General features: G+C 39.1%; 1 protein-coding gene across 5 annotated transcripts in view; it reads left to right on the plus strand.

Annotated features, from left to right (window-relative positions):
- The window catches only part of igf2bp2b (insulin-like growth factor 2 mRNA binding protein 2b), a 52049-nt gene that overhangs the window by 22681 nt on the left and 8600 nt on the right, over positions 1 to 20768 (plus strand). For all 5 annotated transcript variants that reach the window (XR_010800391.1, XR_010800390.1, XM_066660992.1 and 2 more), the window contains 8 exons: positions 7447 to 7495; positions 10305 to 10356; positions 15953 to 16016; positions 17028 to 17321; positions 17622 to 17756; positions 17859 to 17981; positions 19559 to 19694; positions 20624 to 20755. Coding sequence is in view for 3 of the 5 variants with exons in the window: in XM_066660992.1 (XP_066517089.1) it covers positions 7447 to 7495; positions 10305 to 10356; positions 15953 to 16016; positions 17028 to 17321; positions 17622 to 17756; positions 17859 to 17981; positions 19559 to 19694; positions 20624 to 20755 (985 nt within the window). In the remaining 2 variants the exon portion in view is untranslated. The remainder of the gene's footprint in view (positions 1 to 7446; positions 7496 to 10304; positions 10357 to 15952; positions 16017 to 17027; positions 17322 to 17621; positions 17757 to 17858; positions 17982 to 19558; positions 19695 to 20623; positions 20756 to 20768) is intronic.

Here is a 20768-nt window from a genome sequence, read left to right on the forward strand (position 1 = left end):
TTCTGAAATGTTAGGAGATTTTGGGGGATATGGCTGATAATGTCGGTGTCTGTGGTACTATTGTGATTGAAGAGTTCTTAGAAGTACTCCTTCTATCTGGTGTTGATGGACCCATTGTCCTTCAATAGCATTTGTCCATCCTTTGAGCGCAGGGGGTTTAGACCTCGATAGTCTGGGCCATAGTTGGCCTTTGTGGCATTAAAGAAGCCTCTCGTGTTGCTAAAGTCTTCAAGTCTCTGGATTTCATTGCCTTTTTTCCAAGCCTTTTCTGTCCACCAAAATATTTTAACTTCCCTCACCTTGCACTGGACCGCTGCCTTTGCTCTGGAGGAAGCATGTCATTTTTCCACACGTGAAAGGCTTTTGTTTTTTTGGAGATCAGCAATTCTATCTTTGTATTGTTCTCATCAAACCAGTGCTGGTGTTTTCTGGACTTCTACCTCAAGGTGTTTATACAGACATTGAGGATGGTGGATTTTAGAAGGTTCCAGTGCTCTTTTATATCAGCAGGGTATTCCTGTTGAAGTCTTTTCACTGCTGGGTGGCAGGTTCATGCAGGTTGTGCAGCGTACAAGGCGATGATCTGTCCAGCAGTGTTCTGTTCTAGTCATGGCCGGTGTGATATTTACATCTTGCTAGTCCATGCCTCATACAACAGAATAATCGACAAGATGCCACTGTTTAGAGTGGGGTGTCTCCAAGATGCATTATATTTCTTTTTCTCGCAGAAAAGAGAATTGGTGATGGTAAGGTTGTATTGGGCACATTTGCTAAGAAGTATGAATCCATTGGAGTTGATCTTCCCAATGCCCTCTTTGCCAGTAGTGCCCTTCCAGAGGCGTTTGTCCTGGCTGACCCTTGCATTGAAATCACCAAGGAGTATGATCTTATCCTCTCTAGAGATCTTAGCCTGTGTTTCATCTAGGCAGGCATAGAAGGTCTCTTTTACTTCCTCTTCAGAGTCCAATGTAGGGGCATAGGCACTCAGGACTGTGGCCATCTGGTTGTTATCAAGTACCAGACGAGTGGTCATGAGGCACTCACTGATCCCTTTGGGAAGTTCAGAGAGGTGACTGATAAGCTCATTTTTTGATGGCACAACCGACCTCATGGTTCCTGGACTCCTCAGCAGAGTTTCCTTTTCAGAAGAAGGTGTAACCCCCTTTCTCCTCCTTCACTTGTTCTTCATCTGCCAGTCAGGTTTCGGAAATGCCGGATAAGTCTATTCGACATCTCCTTAGTTCTCTGGCAATAATAGCAGTTCTCCTCTGGTCTTTGGCTGGTTGCACTGTCTAACAACATGCGGATGTTAAATTTACTGTGTTTTTCACCGTAGGTGGTGATCCCACTGGACACGGTAATCCAGTCAGGAGGCAGGCTATTTTTAGGGCACCTTTTCTAGCCCTTTCCACATAAACGGGGTGAGCAGTGTGGATTCTAAAGAGGGCTGCTCAGTAATGGATGTAGCTAGCGAAGGGCTGCTGCCTCAGTTCGAAGAGCCCAGTGACTGATCTTTCACCCACTGCCCACTGTGCCAGTTCATGTCGAGGGGCTTCCAGATTTCAAGATCCTGCCCCCATGGCAACTTGCTGGTCACCACAGGACTTAATCCAGGATGTTAAGATGGACCCTCTATAGAGGGTGCCTGTGCGTGAATTTGTTTAACATGTAGAGGCACAGACAACCACTGCGTGATCTTGACAGATTTGGGTCAGGGCCCAGTGGCATGGAAACCAAGTTGACTGGAGACCCATTCTTGCTGCAGCGTTTAGCCGCCTTCCCAACTATTGGGATGGTACCTAAAGTAGAAAAATCATCATCCGCCTGTTCCACCGTTGAGGTCTTCTTCGAGTCACACTTTGTCTGCAACCTCCACATAGACCTTACCGCCATGAGTGACTCTACCAGGAAACTAACTTCCAGACGCCATCGCTCTCAGGTTCATTAGAACACACAAGGTTCCCCACCAACGGCAAGGTGATGACACATGGAGAGCCCATTTACATGGAATAAATGTGGTTTTTCACTGAATGATTCCTTCCAAAACTTCCCTGAATAAGTGTAGCAGGAGCATTAATTCTACAGAGTGGAGTTGACTTCCCCAAGTAAGGATCCTGTAAAGACAGTATTTATTTATTTATTTTCCTGAAAACAGTCTCACATTATGGGCTGGTAATATATATCTCTATATGTATCTATCTAGCTAGCCATTTTTGTTTGGTGGGGGTTGTCTCTTGCTTGCCTGCAACAACCTAAACTACATTCCCCATATGAGTCTGTTGTCAAAAATTTAAAAATATTTTACTGTGTCAAACAAAACAAACACCTAAAGACAGTGTATATTGGATAACTGGAAAAAATTAGTTCCCCTAAATAACTTTATGTAGGGCTGGTAGCATCACTGTAATAAGTGGTTTTTTATTAAAGGTGATACTGTGATCATGTGATTCAACAGTTATAATGTACATTTAAACAAAGTCAATTGAGTGCATCATTTTGTTCAGTTTGAGGTATTTTCAAACTAGAGCTGTACAGTTAGTTCAATATAAATATATTTTACAATATAAAATGTTTCAATTACAGTGAAACATTTCAAGCTCTGCTTCAAACATAATTCTGAACCACACCAAAAAATAAAACTGGTGAAATATGTAAATTTGTGATTTTGTAGAAATCAGACTATCATTGTGAGGTTAGTATTGCGCTTTGGATTAAGGTGTGAGCATTATTCTTTAGCCGTACCAGACAGGAGATGCCGAACGGCACCTTGGCCACGGTCCCTTTGGCAGTCTTATGTGATTGTTATTGGCTGTGGGACATCAGCACCTGTGCCCACTCCAGGGGGTCTACACTCACTTGAACTCATTTAGAGTGAGATTTCCGCTTGGCAGTTTTTTTTGTTTGTTTGTTTGTTTTTTTGTTTTGTTTTGTTTTGTTTTGTTTTATTTTTTTCAACATGGCCACCTCATTCAGGCGAGGGTGTCGGGTTGTGTGAGTAGAGACAGGCAAGATAGCCAGACATTTCCCTGTTTATTTTAACTAAGCTGATTGTTATTGCACTAAGCAAATCTAAAACTGCAAGTGCTTTGAGTTCACCTGCCATTTCTGTTAGATCTCTGATTGCCAAGTTGATTAAGCAGTGAGTTGTTACTTAGTAAAGCTGTTATTGTTTCTAATTTAAACAACCTGGAGTGAGGTCAGCAAAGATGGTGACGTGAACTCAAAGTACCTTCATTGTTTACCAACAGGATTCTTGAATTCACTTTAGTTTTATTAAATTGTAGGCAACCAAGAAAACATTTAAAGTGTTCGATTGATCAGAAAATGCTAATTTATCCAGTCTAAATATACTCGGTCAAAGTGTTGTTTGAAAATTCCTTAACAAATATCACACACATATTGAGTAAAGTAATCTGAAATAGATGTGATATTGTACTTCCTAATAAATGGCATTTGTTTATCTAAAAACACACGTGATTACACCAGGCCATTTGACGTATCTGCCTGAATAGAAAATCTATGTATAATTTATAATAATGGCTACTGTAAGCGTTTTTGTATTTTATAGAACACTTAAATATATTTCAATCCATTGTGTTTGTAGATAAGTCTAATTAATTCCCTAAGTGATTAGTTTTCCAGCAGTGGTAGCTTATTGTTAAGTAGCAAAAAGCGTATTGATCCTTAACATGCTTTCAATTCAGTGGATCCAGGGACATTTGGGGAAACAAATCTGAACATAAAAACATGTCTAGTTTTGCCACAAGCCATTTTGTTTACTGCAGTGAATCCCCCCCATGTAGGAATCCAACTGGGACTCCAACTGTTACAGAATGATAGCCTAAAATGAATATATAACTGTGTGTTCATAGGCATAATCTGAAAAGGTGTTAACTTGTTACAAGCATTCATTTGGTTGATCACAGTCACAAACTCCACCTGCTTGTCTTTAGTACCTGATAAGCTTAGGAATAGTCACCATGAATTATTTTTTACTGTTATTCTTCCATGTTTGAACTTTGGATAAAAGTTTGTAAGATCAGCTTTGGTAAGCCACTCCCTTAAGTTTGTCTCATTGTTGTAGTGTAAATTCATATGGAATAATCCAGTATATAAAACATTTATTCATGGAATTTAGCAACTGCATATTGATTTGAATCATAAGTGAATTGCATCCATTCTGTGACATTCTTCAGTCCCTTTGTGGCCAATGTTTGGATACTCTCTCTCCTTTTCTCTGCCACTCTTGGCTCTGCTCAGACTTCCAGGTCCCTTATGCGCTTATGGGCTTAAGAGACGAAGCAGGAATCCGGGTTAATTCAGCTTAGAGGTGTCTCTGGGAGCGCATGGTGGGGGTATGTGGGGGTGTGTCAGCTCCAGCTGAGTCTAGCCACAGCCTGGGGAACCTCAGGGGCCAAGAGTTGGCCCAGAAATAGATCTGTGTGATGAAAGCTGCCTTAGATACAGAGCCAGCCTTAACAATCACTCTGAGCAAACGGCCTGAAGTAATCAGTGCCATTACCTCAAACAGGCTGTAGCTGGTCAGATCTGATCTTCTGTTTAAGAAGTCTCTTCCACACAGCAAGCTTCCTTTCATGTTGAAGGAACCCTTTTAAAGAAATGAGATAATAGACATTGAAGTGACTACTATACTTTGATCGGTCCGTATCGTATGCTCGACATGGATGGAATTGTGAAACTGAAACAAAACAAGGATTTCAGATGTAAACATGTAGAAGTGTAACATTTGGTGATTTGTGAGGGATTTTTGCTAGACCGCTAAAAGCTTTGTTCGACTATCCTTTGTCTTTTTTAGCTCAGGCAAATCAGTAAATATAAGCGTGTGAGCTAGTTGATTGTTGAAATTAGCTGGTCACTAATAAAAAAAACACTACTGTTGTTATTTATATAATTACTGACGTTTTCTTTTGTGTCATTAAACCGTGGTTAATTTGTGACATCCGAATCAAATGGATTTTTTAATTGTGTACTTTCATAGAAGGGGTTTCAGTCCATACTCTGCCAAATTGTAACTGAATCTGAGTAAACATACACATTCTTGATTATCTCTTTGTGCATGTTTTGTCTTCTCTTTTAAAGTTTCACACAAAACTATTTGAGTGATTCTAGCACAGCTTAATGAAGAACGGTTAACTTTCTCAATTTGAGTATGTGAGATGTAAATGCATTACTTTTTTATTGTGCTTTTACTGAATGATATTTGGGTGGCAGGTATTGTTGTAGTCACAGAGCTCCAGGATCCTGGGGGTTGTGGGTTCAAGTCTGTGTGGAATTTGGTGTGTTCTCTCGTTTCTCAACTGTTGATTTATTATAGTTTTAACATTCCTATGGAACTTCATCCTTTACAAGACATTCATTTATTGTCTGTAAGCGCTTATCCAGTTCAGGGTCGCGGTGGGTCCAGAGCCTACCTGGAATCAGTGCAAGGCAGGAATACACCCTGGAGGGGGCACCAGTCCTTCACAGGGCAACACACACACACACATTCACTCACACACTCACACGTATGGACACTTTTGAGTTGCCAAGCCACCTACCAACTTGTTTTTTAGACCGTGGGAGGAAATGAGCACCCAGAGGAAAACCACAGGGACAAGGGGAGAACACACCAAACTCCTCACAGACAGTCATCCGGAGCAGGACTCAAACCCATAACCTCCAGGACCCTGAAGCGTTTATCATGACACCCCTCCAAGTAGCCAATTGTCAATTTCCATCTGCCCACACCCCCACACCAAGGAGTTTTGTTTATTTTTTGCTTTTGCTTTGAATTTTGAATCAAATATAATGATAAGGAATTATCATAAAAGAATTATATAAATTATTATTAATTTTGTCAGTAGCCTAAAATGAGTACTAACTATGTGTTATTAGGCAAAATGTGAAATTATGGAAATATATACAATCATATTGACCAGAAATTAATGATAGTAAAATGGGGAAATTAAAAATGTGTCACTGGACCATACATTGGGGCAGTAGAGTAATCTCTCAGGTAATCTACCCTATATCATCTATAAGCTGGCTGTCATTTGAAATCTAAGCAAATTTGCTTCTCAGTGTCCCAATTGGATTAGGATTGGAGAGGTCCTGTCAGCCTCAGCTCCCTTTTCAGACGAAGACGTGTGTGCTCCATGTGGATGATGGGATTTATTGTGTGAACAGACGTAGCTGCCATGTATACTTCAGTCTCTTTTGTTGCTAATGAATTACCTTCAGAAAGGAGATTGGTCCAAAAATAATAATAATAAATTACATAATTCACAGCCAGATGTCTCTCATCCAAGATGAGCTGTGAAGCTAATGTAACAAACAGGTACTAGATATGTATATCCACCAATGATAGGAATGCATGGGTTATCCCACGATAACCCTGCATTGGGTAAACTCGTATAAAATGAGTAGACTTGTTTCATACATTTGCAGGATTGTAGAAAGCTCTCTGGGTACTGTGCATGAGGGGGGAAAGTTCTAAAACTCCTGCACTGGTCAGAATGTGTGGTTCTGCCATGTGCTCATTGGATGTGTGTAAAACAGAAAGCAGTTTTGTGTGCAGCTTTGGAAGCAAGTTGCCCACGGTTTCTCTCTCTCTCTAGCTGTCTGTTAGAGCAGCAGTAGCTGGCACGCCTCTGATCTCATTAGTGAAGGTGATGTAGCCCTGTGATCTCATTACCAAATGATGTAATGTACTGCAGATGCAGCCTATTGTGACCCAGGGCCAGTGTTTTTGGTTTTCTGTTTTCAGTTCATGAAAATAGCATTTTAATTTGAACTCATTACTAACAAACACAAACCATTTAAAATGCTGGTGTTTATGTGATGTGCCGTGTACATAGAATTCTGCAGAGACACAGCGTACCCTGGAGTTTTTTTTATGTTTTTTCTTACTTTGTACAGAGGCAGTGTCTATCATTTATTAAAAAAGACACAGAAGCCTCAGCAAAAATATTTGTGTTTATTTTCAGCTTATTTTCAGGAGGCTTGCTTCTACTTTTTCACCTCCAAAGTTTAGTGTTAATTGTTGCTTGTATTTCTTGCTTCTCATGCTTCAAGTGCTCCAACACAGTGTTCTGAGAACATGAGTAACCTCGGAGTGATTTGGGATATGGAATGCATAATGAATTGATAAATAGAAATCAGAATGAATATGTTAACATCTGAAGTACTGTTTAAATAAGAGTTTATTTTCCCCCCACAGTCTCATTTAAATTTGAAGCAAGCAGAATTACACACTTTGACAAGCCAGCTGGCTTATATTTTAAAACTATTATTCTAACACTCTGAGACACATTCTGATTTCAAATAAATAAGGAGTCTTTCAGCATTTTTTGATAAATAAATCTTCCCAGATAGGTTGACAGAAAAATGAATTATAGTACAGTGAAACACAAAATGTAATCTCTCTCTCTCTCTCACTCTCCGCAGGAGTCGTAAGATTCAGATCCGGAACATTCCCCCTCACCTGCAGTGGGAGGTAAGCCCTGCTGCTTCTCATCAACATACAGCCCTGATTTTTAAACAAGCGAGGAATACAGCAAGGCTGATTACTCACTATTCATAGTCAACTAATCCTGATCAAAATTGCCCTGTTAATTTAGCTTCTCTTCTGGAAACAAAGCATGGCATGTAGTATAAGGACATTAACCCTTAGATGTTGCATTTACTGTTGGAACTAAATTGAATTATGTGATATTGTAAATTTATTTCTTGTGTTTGTGAGAAGCGGAGTTAATGTATTTGATGTAAATCTAGAGTGTCTGATTGTATGAATAGCTTAAATTCTATTTTTATCAGCTAATATTTATTTATTAGTTACTTATATCATATTGGTGATTTTCTTAGTCTTAATTTGTCTTAATGTATTTCTGGCTTTTATTTTGTTCTTAAACTTTGATTGTACTGTTTGTGTTTGTACATTAAAGGCTAAGCACCACTTAATGGACCTCCATGAATATTTCACATTATTTTAGTTACTGACATATATAAGTATGAATTAAAACCCGAGCTTGCTACGGAAATTCTTGAACGCTACCGTGACGTCACTGGTGGACAACAGCTGAACAACGCCGTGGTAAAACACCGTTATGACTGACTGTTATGACAGTATCTAGCTAAATAACCAACATTATTCATGACAATAGCCTAGCAATAAGCTAAACTCAAATTTAGAGGTACCGTTGTTCTTGTAAATGTGATCGAAGTCGAACTCGAATTCCTCCGACACTATAAACCTCCGTAATGCAGCTACGTAGCCGAGTATAATCTGAGCCACCGAGTTTAGCAAGTCAAGCTAACGTTAACTAACACCAGCTAAAACAGGCGAAGTAAGTGTCCTTACCCTGTTTACCTCCATGTTACAGAGGCTCTTGAACACCTTTCGTTGGTGTCCTTACAGGCCCATATTGTTGGAAAAGCGCCAGTGAAATGAGCTACAGATAACGGAGTGAGCGGAGGGTCCTTTCCAAAGTGCCCGTTTAAAGTTGACAAATGTAGTCCATTTTCTGGATATTTTGGGATCTTTGGGCCATTTGTGCACAGATGTCCCACTGTACATTGAATGATTGCAGCCAAAAACAACACACCTTTTCATCATTTTGCATTAAATTAAGTGCAACTTCTAGAGTTGTTGTCCACCATCTACGTCACAGGCAAGACGCCTATTAGAGTTTCCGAACACCGTTGGGAGGGGGACCAACGGTCTTTTAAAACTTATTCCTTGAATTAGTAAGAAATAACATGTTTTCTGACTATCAATAAACACAAGTTAGGAACTCAAATTCCACTGTATTTATTTGTTTGACACTTTCATATAGCTGGTGCTTAGCCTTTAATAGTGTTAGGTTTATATTGTATTGACAGCTTTTAGCTAATTTTGATCATCAAATTGTGTTCTTTGTTGAATTTTGTTAATGGCTTTTTGTTAATACTTTATATTGATGCTTTATCTTTTATCTTTATTAGTCCATTTGGTTTATCATGTTTTATTTTTAATCATGCAGCTGCATGCACTTAGCATTGGCAACAGTGTTTAGTCCCCTGGAGTATCAGCTGTGCACAATGGCAGCTTTAGTGCATGTGTTTCCTCAATGTGCTTCATAGTTATCTGTACATGGATGGATCTGAAGTCATTACAGATTAAGCACCAATGTCTAGAAGGATGGAAGAGATTGATTGTAAGGCTGGTGTGTGAGAGACTTTCATTTTTGTCCCTCTACACCTCACCACCCCCCACCTTTTTTTTCCTTCTTTCCTCTGACCCATTTCTGCACTCCTTATTCATTTATTCTCTCCTCTCTATCACTTCTCTTCTCTCTCTCAGTTTTACACTTCATAACTTTGGTGTGTATTTATTATGCTACATATCTTCCTCTGTATCTTTTTATTTGCTCCTCTTTATCCCACAATGTCTTTCTTTCTTTCTAGACGTATCTTGTCTTTTTTATTTATTTATTTTTTATTCACTGTGTCAATGCATAGACCTCAAGGTGCTGTTTCACCTGTAAACTTTATTGAATGTCAGAACCAATTATAGTAGACTAATTATAGGCATCGTTTGGACCAACTAAGCTTATTTTTGATGATAAAACCCTATTTCCTGAAGTCACATTTGTCTTTTTTTGTTTTCCTAAGATTGCAGAGAACCCTGCAGAGAACGTATTCCTGCATATTTTAATGTGTTTAACTACAGTTTATTTGCTGAATGTAACAAGCTGGAAGAAAAACATATCTTGGATTGTTTAAGGGGTTTATATCCCAATATGTTAAACAGAAATGTTTGTATTGAGCTATTGATGTTTGAGTATGTACGCTTTTCACTGAGAAAATTAGCATCATGTCATTTGACCTCACGTTGAAGGCTGCAGCGAAATTGCAAATATTAACACAAATGTTTTAAAAATAAGACATCATCCTGAATCCTGACACCAGCACACGAAATATGAAACATGAAATGAATTATGAATTTTGTAAATTGTTGAATCCTTAGGTGCACACGGGGCATTTCTGTCCCTTCCTTTTCATTTAAAACCTTCAATGAAAGGTGTGTGCTGTGAAACATCCTGAAAACATGCCACCTCAGGAAAGATTGAATTCAGGATCAAATGTTGACAAAATGTGATTCGTTAGCTGATGTGTCCAGATGTGATTAATATGTTACTTTAAGATGTAGATTTACACAAACAGAACAGAAATTTTCAATTTCTGTCAGACAAAATTGGGGCAACAGAAAATGGAATTGGTTTTGTGTGTGTTATTTGACTTTATTTTGGGTTTTTTCCCCCCAGGTATTAGACAGCCTGTTATCACAGTACGGTTCAGTTGAAAACGTGGAACAAGGTATGATCACCGTTTTAACGTGAGTGTGTCTTTGTGTAAGTGTGTGTGTGTGTGTGTGTGTGTATTTGTGTGTGTCTGTCTGTGTGTTTTTGCGGTCTGAATCACTGTGTGATGTGTATGTATCATGATAAATCACAGTGACTGTGTTGTCATCCTCGGTGTAAGAAGAGTGCGATCATACTGTAGTCTATAATTGCAGTTTTTAAATAAGATAATGATGGTGGAGTTTTTTAATGAGGCTGTTAAATCATTTCAGCATCACTGCTTCGACTGGTTGCTTTTACACACACACACACACACACACACACACACACACACACACACACACACACACAGCCAGAATCAATTTAAACAAGTCTTACTCATCTAATGGACTATTTACACAAGTCGTGTATGTATAATATATGTTTCCACATGTAATAAGAATGTTTCAAAACTACACCAAGCTTTATTTTGTTTCTGGTTTCATGCTAAGTCATGACACTTGCCTGCTCCCACACACACACACAGAGACATTGAGTGACCAGTTCACTGCTGAAATTAACACTGAATCAGTATCATCTCAGAGATATTTGCCTTGTTGTTTCCTTATGTTTAATACTGACTATATCTCTCCTCCTTACACTCTCTCTCTCTCTCTCTCTCTCTCTCTCTCTCTCTCTCTCTCTCTCACACTCACGCACACTCACTCACTCACACACACACACATACACACACACACACAGACTCTCATGCAGCCTCAATCCAAACACAACCTCTTACTCATCTAATGGACCATTTAGCTGCTCTAAAATTCACATACGTCTTCCATGTGCTCAAGTGGCTCTGTTTATGTGCCTTGTTTGTGTGGATCAGCACATATCCCCGAACGTGAAAATGATATTATTTCCACAGAACAAACAGTTTCCTGTTTTAATCTATTTGCAGAATATAAGGTATATACAATAAATCTGTAGACTGCTATCAAGTGTAAACTTCCAGTAACCCGTTTATAGGCTTATCAGATTTCAGAACATTTTCAAATAAAACCTTTTATCATCATCATCATCTTTTCCGCGTAATCCATCAGGGTATTTCAAGAAAATATGTTCTAGAATACAAAACAAACATGAAAGTGATATATTGTTTTCCTGACAAACCCTTTGCTAACAAGAATACAAATAAAAGTTATCCAATGATTTCACTGATCAACTTCATTATATTTTAAAAATATAAATACATTTTGTATCTAATGACTGCAGCACATTTCATAAAAGCTGGAATGGTGCAAAATAAGACTGTATGGACAATTCATGTCACACCCTTTTGAGACATTCCACTGTAAGCAGATGAACATGAAATGTGTAAAAAGATCATTCACAAAAGGCTCAGTTTTTGCAAGAAAAAATGGGGCATTGCTCATCACTTTATACCAAGCTCCATGAGAGGTTTATCAAATAGCTTAAACAGAACATTTGTCATTGTAATTTTGCAAAGAATGTAGGCCTTCTATCTTCTAACATACGTAAAATTGTGAAATGATTCTGGAGACCTGGAAAAATACCAGTCCATATAGGGTAAGGGTGGACACCATTGTTCAATCAGAAAGACCTTCGAGTAGAGGGGGATGATGTGGCCAAAATTTATATCACAATATATTCCTAAATAATTCTGATATCAATATGAGCCATAGAAAAGCTGCCAAGGACCGAAAGCAACATGACATTATCATCAAACAACAACCTCTTGGCTTTTATATTAACGTTTTTAAACTAACTTTAAAATTGAAGGCAATGAACTGATGGAAGCACCATGTAATTGACTGTCAGTCAGTGACAGATGCTGTAAATAACGTATATTGAAATATTAAAAATGTGTATAAAAATCATTGTTATTAAAGCATTTTATATTGAAATATATATTGATACTGAATTATTGTACAGCCCCAGGCAGAAGACACAGGAGTACACACAAGGTGGGAAACACCTGTGAGCACTGTCACATGACACACTAAGCTGACAGGTGTGGGGCGTGGCTAGGGGACAGAACAGGAAGAAACACACCTAACCAAAAGGACACAACTCATTTCAGATATATATGATAAACATGTATGTCCTGTAAATTCCAGTGTTTGCAGCTATTAGATGAAAATTGGAAACTCTGTTTGATTTGTGGAAAACAAGTTTCATATTTAGGTTTGTGTGCGTTGCCATGATGGCAGACATCTTATTGAATTATTGAAACTAAGAAAATACATTGCTTTTTTTTGTAGGGGTTACTTTATGTAAAATTAGAAAATGAATTGTTTGATATTACTAATATCGAATTTGAAGAGGGGGGCTTATTCAAAATTTAAATTGTAGTGACTGGTTCATTTGTTTCTGACTGAGGTGTGTGTGTATGCGTGTGTGTATGCGTATGTGTGTGTGTGTGTGTGCGTTTAGAGGAAACTGTGTTTAGAAAGCTCGGTTTCTAGTCTCAGGGGGTCGTACTGAATGGTCTGTGGTGCTTTGATCTCCTGGAGGTCCGTCCACATGTGTGTGTGTTTATGTGAGTGTGTGTGTGTTTGTGTTGAGTGCTCTGATTTAGGGCTTCCTGTCACTGGGCGACAGGCAGGCGCTTGGTAATAGATGCAAACGTCTGCATGTAGTAAAGCAGCCGTCACAACCACCCACAGTAGTTATTCCCTGTGTGTGTGTATTTTTGTACACTTTCAAGACACTGAAGGAACACCAGAGATAAAAAGTCTTCATTTGTTACATAAATGTTAAAGGCAGGCTTAGGGGAATGGGTTAAATTGATCGTTTCATTGTTTATATTTAATACTTATTAAACATTTACCAACTTATTAGACTTTTGCCAATCTTTATAATCAAAAGTTTGGAAAAGAAATCAAATTCAAATGTACCACAACTTTGCCATATTTTCTGTTTTATTGTCTTCCCCATTATGAATAATTCAGAAACGAATTTTGCATTGAAATATGCAGAATTGTGTTTTGTATAATACTGCGCATATCTACCTAAGGTTGGTGAGAACGTGGTAAACAGGATTGACTTATGTCACTGTGGGAAATGTCCTCTTCATGACTGATCAACACAGTTGTAATCTGGAAGCACCCAACCCACTATACAACCAGAGTCAGCGCAAGGGCCAGTCATATATGAGAGAGAGAGAGAGAGAGAGAGAGAGAGAGAGAATCACTAGCTTCAGCTTTTCTCATGGGATATTGTGGTTCTTGTGGCTGAGGCCATCAGCGTTTAACACGGTTAAGTTATAACATGTTCAGATATACATGTGAAAAGTTAATGCTGAGAATCTCACACCAGCTTTTGACAGTGTCATCTGTTCTCATAATACCCCTCCTGAAATGCAAATAGAAAGGTGTGGTGAGAGACCTCGTACCTGTTTAAACTATGTGAGTAACTCGATGTTCTCTTTCTACATTAATTCTGTAATTCTTGGGAAACTCTGGGAAAGATATAACAACTCACATATTGCATGGTTCCAGAACTGACTTAAGAGTTTCATGTGGTGCAGGAGAGAACGGGGCACCAAAGTGGCACCAGCATCCAGCATGCAGGACACTCCTATGCCCTTCAAAAAAGCCACAAGTCAGAGACACTCTACTGTCCAAATAGGTGTACTGACAAAACCAGTGGAACTTTGAAAGCAGCTGACAGCCAGTTATTGACCACAGACATGACATCAGGGCCATGCCGTCATCCTGGACAAAAACAACAGCCATATGAGCATAGGCTGTGAAGGTTAGGAGACTAGCCGTAAACTGTAAGGCAGAGAGAAGCCCATGCTGATATCTGCCAGGTCCTGTGATGGCTTTATGACATGTAGTCGATAAAACCTGTCAAACATGTGCGGCAAAGCCTAGCTATCCACAGCACAAATGTCACAAATAGAAACCGGTTTTATTAGAGACATCAGACTGACCATTCCTAAGCCTTGAGATGACACAAGCAATACCCTGTGAGGTGGAAGCCCATAAAACAAAGAGCTAACTGTTTTTCCTCAAAATCAGTATACAGTGTGCATCAAAGTGCATAGAATTTGAGAATCCACACAAGGCCAATAAGAGAAGCAAGGCCATTTAGACTAAGACTTTTCAATTCGTCTTTTCCACGGATTGAGAGGGAGCAGTGACAACATCTAGCACCATGTTGTCCCATGATGGCATCAGAGGCTTGGAGGTTGGATGCAGTCTGCATAAAGCTGTCATAAAATGACTTATTAAAAAGTGTTCAACGACAGTGTTCTTGTCAAAGCAATTGACAAAAATTGCAGGCAAGTACACCTTAATTGTGGAAAAGACTCTTCTATACAGCAGCCTTTGTAAAAAGCCCAGCACATCAGAAGGAATATTTTTTATTAGAACCATTGCACAGTGAGAAACAGTGATTTTATTGGAGAAAGGCAAGTGCTTCTCCTTCCATATTTTGAGTGTCACACTTTTGGCACATGGATTCAGTGGCTGGGCCAAACAGCTCCCTGGAGCCCACTGGAGCATCCAGCATCTCATTAAGGCCAGAGAGGTATAGGCTCAGCATTCTTGCCTGCAACTACCAGACAAATGCAAAGCCCTGAGGAGTGATCAGTACCATGTTTGGTGCAGATCATGTATATTATGCACTGCCGTATAACAACTATGCAGCAATGCACAGCTCAAATCATATCAAGTTCGCTGATGACACCACTGTGGTGGGTCTCATCAGCAAGAATGACGAGTCAGTGTTCTGAGAGGAGGTGCAGTTGCTAATGTAGGATCATCAACCTGTCTCTGAACATGGACAACACTAAAGAGATGATTGCTGACTTCAGAAGAACAAGGAGTGATTAGTTTTTTTCTGAACATTGACTCCTCCACTGTGGAGATTATCAGGAGAACCAAATTCCTCAGTGCTCATCTAGCTGTGAATCTCTACGTTCCACAGTAAAGGCTGAGGAAAGCACATCTCCCACCTTCCATTCTCATCAACAGAGGGACCATCGAGAGCTTCCTGAGCAGCTGCATTACTGTCTGGTTTGGGAACTGTGCCGATTTGGATCGCAAGTCCCTGCAAAAATAGCTGAGAAGATTGTTTCTTTCTTACTTCATCAGACGTTTACAACACACACCAATATAAAGCACATTTAGTTGTCTAAAAAAGTGCTGTAGAATTGTAAATGTTTGATGGTGATGAGGAAACCTGATGGTACTGAAATATACATGAAAGACAACATGAAAGTTACTGATGCAGTAACTGTCCCCAGTTATATTCATCAGATCACTGCTGAGATTGGCCTGTCAGCACCCTGCCAGACATGATGCCGTTGGTGCTTTCATGGTCAGTCAAGCAGAGGGAGTTTCCCATAATGTGATACAGAACAAATGTTGAAATAGAACACATAAGACGTATTATTACATTTAAATAGTTACACATATTTCATAAGGCTTATTTGAATTACGCTATGTCATGACAAAGTATAAAAACAGCCTGTGAGATTGCATACTGAATGAATGAATCAGATTCTGTGGTCATTTCTAGCTGTGAATGGCAAAACAAAAATATTGAAGTGTACAAAATATATGAACCCAACTCTCCCTTTTTCTTTCCCTCTGTAGTTAATGCTGACTCAGAAACAGCTGTGGTGAATGTCACGTATGCTTCAAAAGAGGAAGCTAAAGAGTAAGAGACTCTGCACTCATCCCTCTATCTTTCCTCAGTCTTCTCTTCGCAGTTCTCACCCCTCCATTTCCAATTCATGTTTTTCTGAGGACAGGAAATGTAATTCATGTCATTCTTCAAATTACTTATATTTCTGTGTTTTGGTAAAGTTTTAAAAACTGTTTGTCCCTGATGTTTTATCAATCAATCTGTCTTTTCCATATTCAACCTCATGTTTCTACAATTTTCAGTTTCAACTTTTCGTTTCATTTTGATCATGCAGATTTATTAATATAATGTTTTATATTCATTCATTTATTTTGTGTTTGTGACAGTTCATACTTTTAATGTTAGGTATAATATAGTTATGTGGTGTAACTGAGGTGTTTAAAGATAAACATACATATTATCGCTGTCCAAATAAAAAACATTTAAAGTGGATTTTAAGTTTACTGCATCATTTGAACACAGCAGCTGCTCACTGTGTGAAAATGTCATGATGAATCGACTAATAGAAATGCGCCAAAATTACTTGGAATAAATTATTTTTTACATGGACTTCCACTGAATGTTTAGAAGGTCTTTTTCCTTCTCCTGTAAAATTGCTATTTTGGCAGACACATCTTTATATAACTGTTTAAGTGATGGCTCTGTCCTTGTGAGTTTGGGAAACAAACTCACAATGATGCCTCAGTCATCTGAGGCAGAGAGAGCACAATTTCTAATCTCTTAATGAAACGCTGGCCATCCTGGGTGTCTGTTAGCTAATTTGCCAGACACAAAGAGTTAGCATTCTCCTCCAAGAGTGTGAGAGGTCCACTGGTGCTGTGACTAGTCTAACCACCAAGCTTGGTAGTACTGAGCTAAATGATTATAAGCTTATAAGTGGACTTGCCAGTGATTACAACTGAGCAAAAATGCACACACACACACACATATATATATCTATACTATTCACAATCATAAATGGACACATAAACATCACTTTGATCATGCAAAATAACCACATTTTTCTCTTCTTTCCCAATTTAGGGCCATTGAGAAGTTGACCGGTCACAATTTGGATAACCACTCCTTCAGCGTGTCCTACATTCTGGACGTGGAGGGGGGTGCAGGGTCTCAGGCCCAGCGGGTGACACCTCGAGGGGGACGAGGGTCGCGAGACTCAGACTCCACACATACCGGGGCCATGGGGGGCCTCCAGGGGCCCCGACACGGTCACCATGAACTCCCACTCAGACTGCTGGTGCCCACACAGTTTGTAGGAGCCATTATTGGTAAAGAAGGACTGACCATCAAAAATATCACCAAGCAAACTCAGTCAAAGTGAGCCATCCTGTTTCTCAAGTTATTAGATTGATAGCTCATTACCATATTTTCAGTCTCCCCTACAGTAAATGTAGTGTTTTCTGAAGTTTGCTTCTTGCTTTTTCACTGGAGATCTGATGCTAATATATAGTAGCAAGTCAATGACTAAAATGTATTTTAATTAAAAGTAGATTCCTTGACTAACATGCTTGATTAGAAATAGACAAGTTACTGCCCACCACTGACTACATCATATCAAACAGAATGTAAACTGAGTGAGAATTTTCTCATTTGTCTTTCTCTCTCTGTCTTTGTCAGAGTGGATATCCATCGCAAGGAAAATGCAGGAGCTGCAGAGAAACCCATCACCATCCACTCGTCTCCCGAGGGTTGCTCTCAAGCCTGCAGGATGATCCTGGAGGTCATGGAGAAAGAAGCCAATGACACAAAAACGTCTGTCAAAGTTTTAGTATTTAGTATTAATCTTTAGTATTAAAAATAGTGTGCTTGTAAAAGTACATTGGTAAAATTGATCTCTGTTCTGCTCTGAGACAGTGCTGAAGAGGTCCCTTTGAAGATTTTGGCTCATAACAGTCTGGTGGGTCGTCTGATTGGAAAAGAAGGCAGGAATCTGAAGAAAATTGAGCAGGACACCGGGACCAAGATTACCATTTCCCCGTAAGTACACACTAGCCGTGTCAATATGTGTTCTGTATTTTGTGTTCTCGTGTTCATGGGAAATTTCAGTATCAGTCCAAGTACTGTTGCATTTAAAAGTCCACATCTAGTCAAGTACAGTTCAAATGCCCGGATGTGTTCTTGCTCCACCCGTAAAATGGAGGATGCACTGGGACGTGACTTCTGTAGACTTGAGAGAGTCAGATATCCCAGAATGCATTTCGCACCAACCTCAGCGCTATTAATTTTTCGCGGCACGGAGACGGTGACTTATGAAGTAAGCCGGCGTTCCAATTACTGAATGACCACCGCGTCCTTGGGAGTTTGTACTCTCCAGTCGAGCTCGCCAAATTTGTACAACCAAGTATTGCAGTCCGAACGTTTAAAACGTTATATTAAACCTCTGATAATGAAGTGTGTTCTAGTGTTCACATCATAATGTGATTTCAACTACACCACTCTTGAACAGTTTGGAGTCATAATGTAAGTGAGTGAGGGGGGGGGGGTGCTCTCGCCCCTCGTATGCTTAGCTGAACCTATGTGTGCTTTTAGGTCCTTTATACCTTTGTCAGTAAACAAGGACTACTGACGTGCACAGTGATCAATTAAATGTTTACAGAGAAGGTTATTGACTAATAACGGTAGCTCTACAGTCAGACCGTCCAATCAGAAGATTTTAGGCTACTTCACCACTCCCCCTTCTCACTCAAGCGAACCAATCGGAGTAGGGGAGGGCGGGACTAGTTTGTGAACGAAACGCTTCTCGAAGTTCTATGTAAGCTCTAGAAAAACAAAATCCCGGACATTTTTTTAAGTCTAAAAAAGAGGACATGTCCGGGTAAAAGAGGACGTGTGGTCACCCTAGTCTACCTAAAGTAAAAACCCAGCCTCATTAGTCTGTGTCCATAAAGGTAAAGCTTTTCTGGGACATGCAGATGACTCCAAGAGATTTGAGCAGGAGCCCCCAGGTCTTGAGGCTTGTTTCAGAGGGTCTTTTATGATTCTGACTAGCATAATGCTCTCATTTAATATTTTGTTATTTTATTTTTTGTTACACCTGAAGGGATATGCCACTGATGCGTTTATTTTCAGTTTTCATGAAGCACACTGAATTGACCAAGTGTAGGAAATGTGCTGTAGACAGGAACATTCCTTGAGATATGGTCAATTTTAAAATTTGATTTCCATTTTAAATTAGTTACTGACTCTACAAATAGATTGTAGAATAGTCTGCAGCTTTATCGTTCTAAATATATCTTTCTAATCTTAATATTTTTCTCCTTGAAACTGGACTACCATATTAAAAGTTTGAATCATTTTGTGTATGAGGTCATTCAATTTGATATAATTGAACACTGATTCCAAATGAATTGTAACTTAAATCATTACATTGTCCTACTAAATACATATTTCTAGTGATTGTGTGACATATTTAATGGCCATTTCAAATAGCACAAGTCAGGAACGGTGCACTATTATCAGTTCATCATTACTACTGCTAGTACATCTACTGCCCCATTATCATTATTTTTGAATGACTGAAACCTCAACATCACTATTTTTTTCTCTCACTGCAGACTGCAAGACTTGACAATATATAACCTGGAGCGTACCATCACAGTGAGGGGAGGGGTGGAGGAGTGCTGTAATGCAGAGGTGGAGATCATGAAGAAACTCAGAGAAGGCTACGAGAACGATGTGTCCGCTTTAAACGTAAGCACTTCCCACACTCGCTGATGTCACTTGGTGCTCAAACATTTCGTGTAGTGTAACTCTCCAATGTCACAACTATTTCACAACAGGAAACAGTTAATATATTAATGAAATGATTATTTCTCATATATTTTACATTATCCATGCATTAAAATGTGCAGAAGCATCTTCACTTTTGAAAATATGTTGATGTTTTCCGTACAGAAATGCAGCAAAACATTTGATGCCCAAACCTTTGCTGTATAAATTTTGTTTAGTGGGGAATTTAATGTTTACAATTAAGTTCATACTTAAGACATTATTATAATGCATTGTAAATTATTCTAACATTTCAGCACATTAGAAAAAATTATAATATATTTTTATTGATGCATCACATGGCACTGGTGTGTTTCTGGTTTTTAACCCTTGTGATTTCTAAAACATGATGTTTCCACGTATGTTTAGTCCATACTTTAGACTACAGTTAACCTAGTTAATGTTCACTTAAACACTATAGGGGAAGGTCGATTTATTTTCTTCCCTCTGCAAATACAAAGCTATAAATATTTGAAAAAGCAGCTATTGACCTAAAGAGCAGCAACATAATACTGAAATGGAATTGTAATGTTCTATTGATTGTAGTAGTAGAAAGTGTTAGAGCTGTGGTTGACCAATGTGGCATCTAAAATGTGATATCTGTTTAAAAAAAAAAAACAACAACAGTGCTTGGCAAACTAGGAATAAACAGAATGGCCGATACACACACATCTTTGACTGTGGCTGGAGATTAGCTGGATTGGCTTAAAGTGAATAGAATTCAGGTGGTCCTCCCAGACAAAGGAGCGCTATGCCTTATAGAGCTGCTCGCCCTAGTGGCACAATATAGCTATTGCACATTTGTAAGAAGTGAAATGAATCTTTTTCTCTTTCTCTGTCATTCTCTGTAGCTGCAGACAAACCTGATCCCGGGTTTAAATCTGAATGCTCTGGGGATTTTCTCCTCCTCTCTGCCTGTCCTCTCTCCATCTGCAGGGCCTCGAGGAGTGGCTCCTCTCCCCACCTCATACAACCCATTCGTGGTGAGCCCCAACA

This window comes from Hoplias malabaricus, chromosome 2 (genome assembly GCF_029633855.1).
Source record: "Hoplias malabaricus isolate fHopMal1 chromosome 2, fHopMal1.hap1, whole genome shotgun sequence".
Lineage (NCBI taxonomy): Eukaryota > Metazoa > Chordata > Actinopteri > Characiformes > Erythrinidae > Hoplias > Hoplias malabaricus.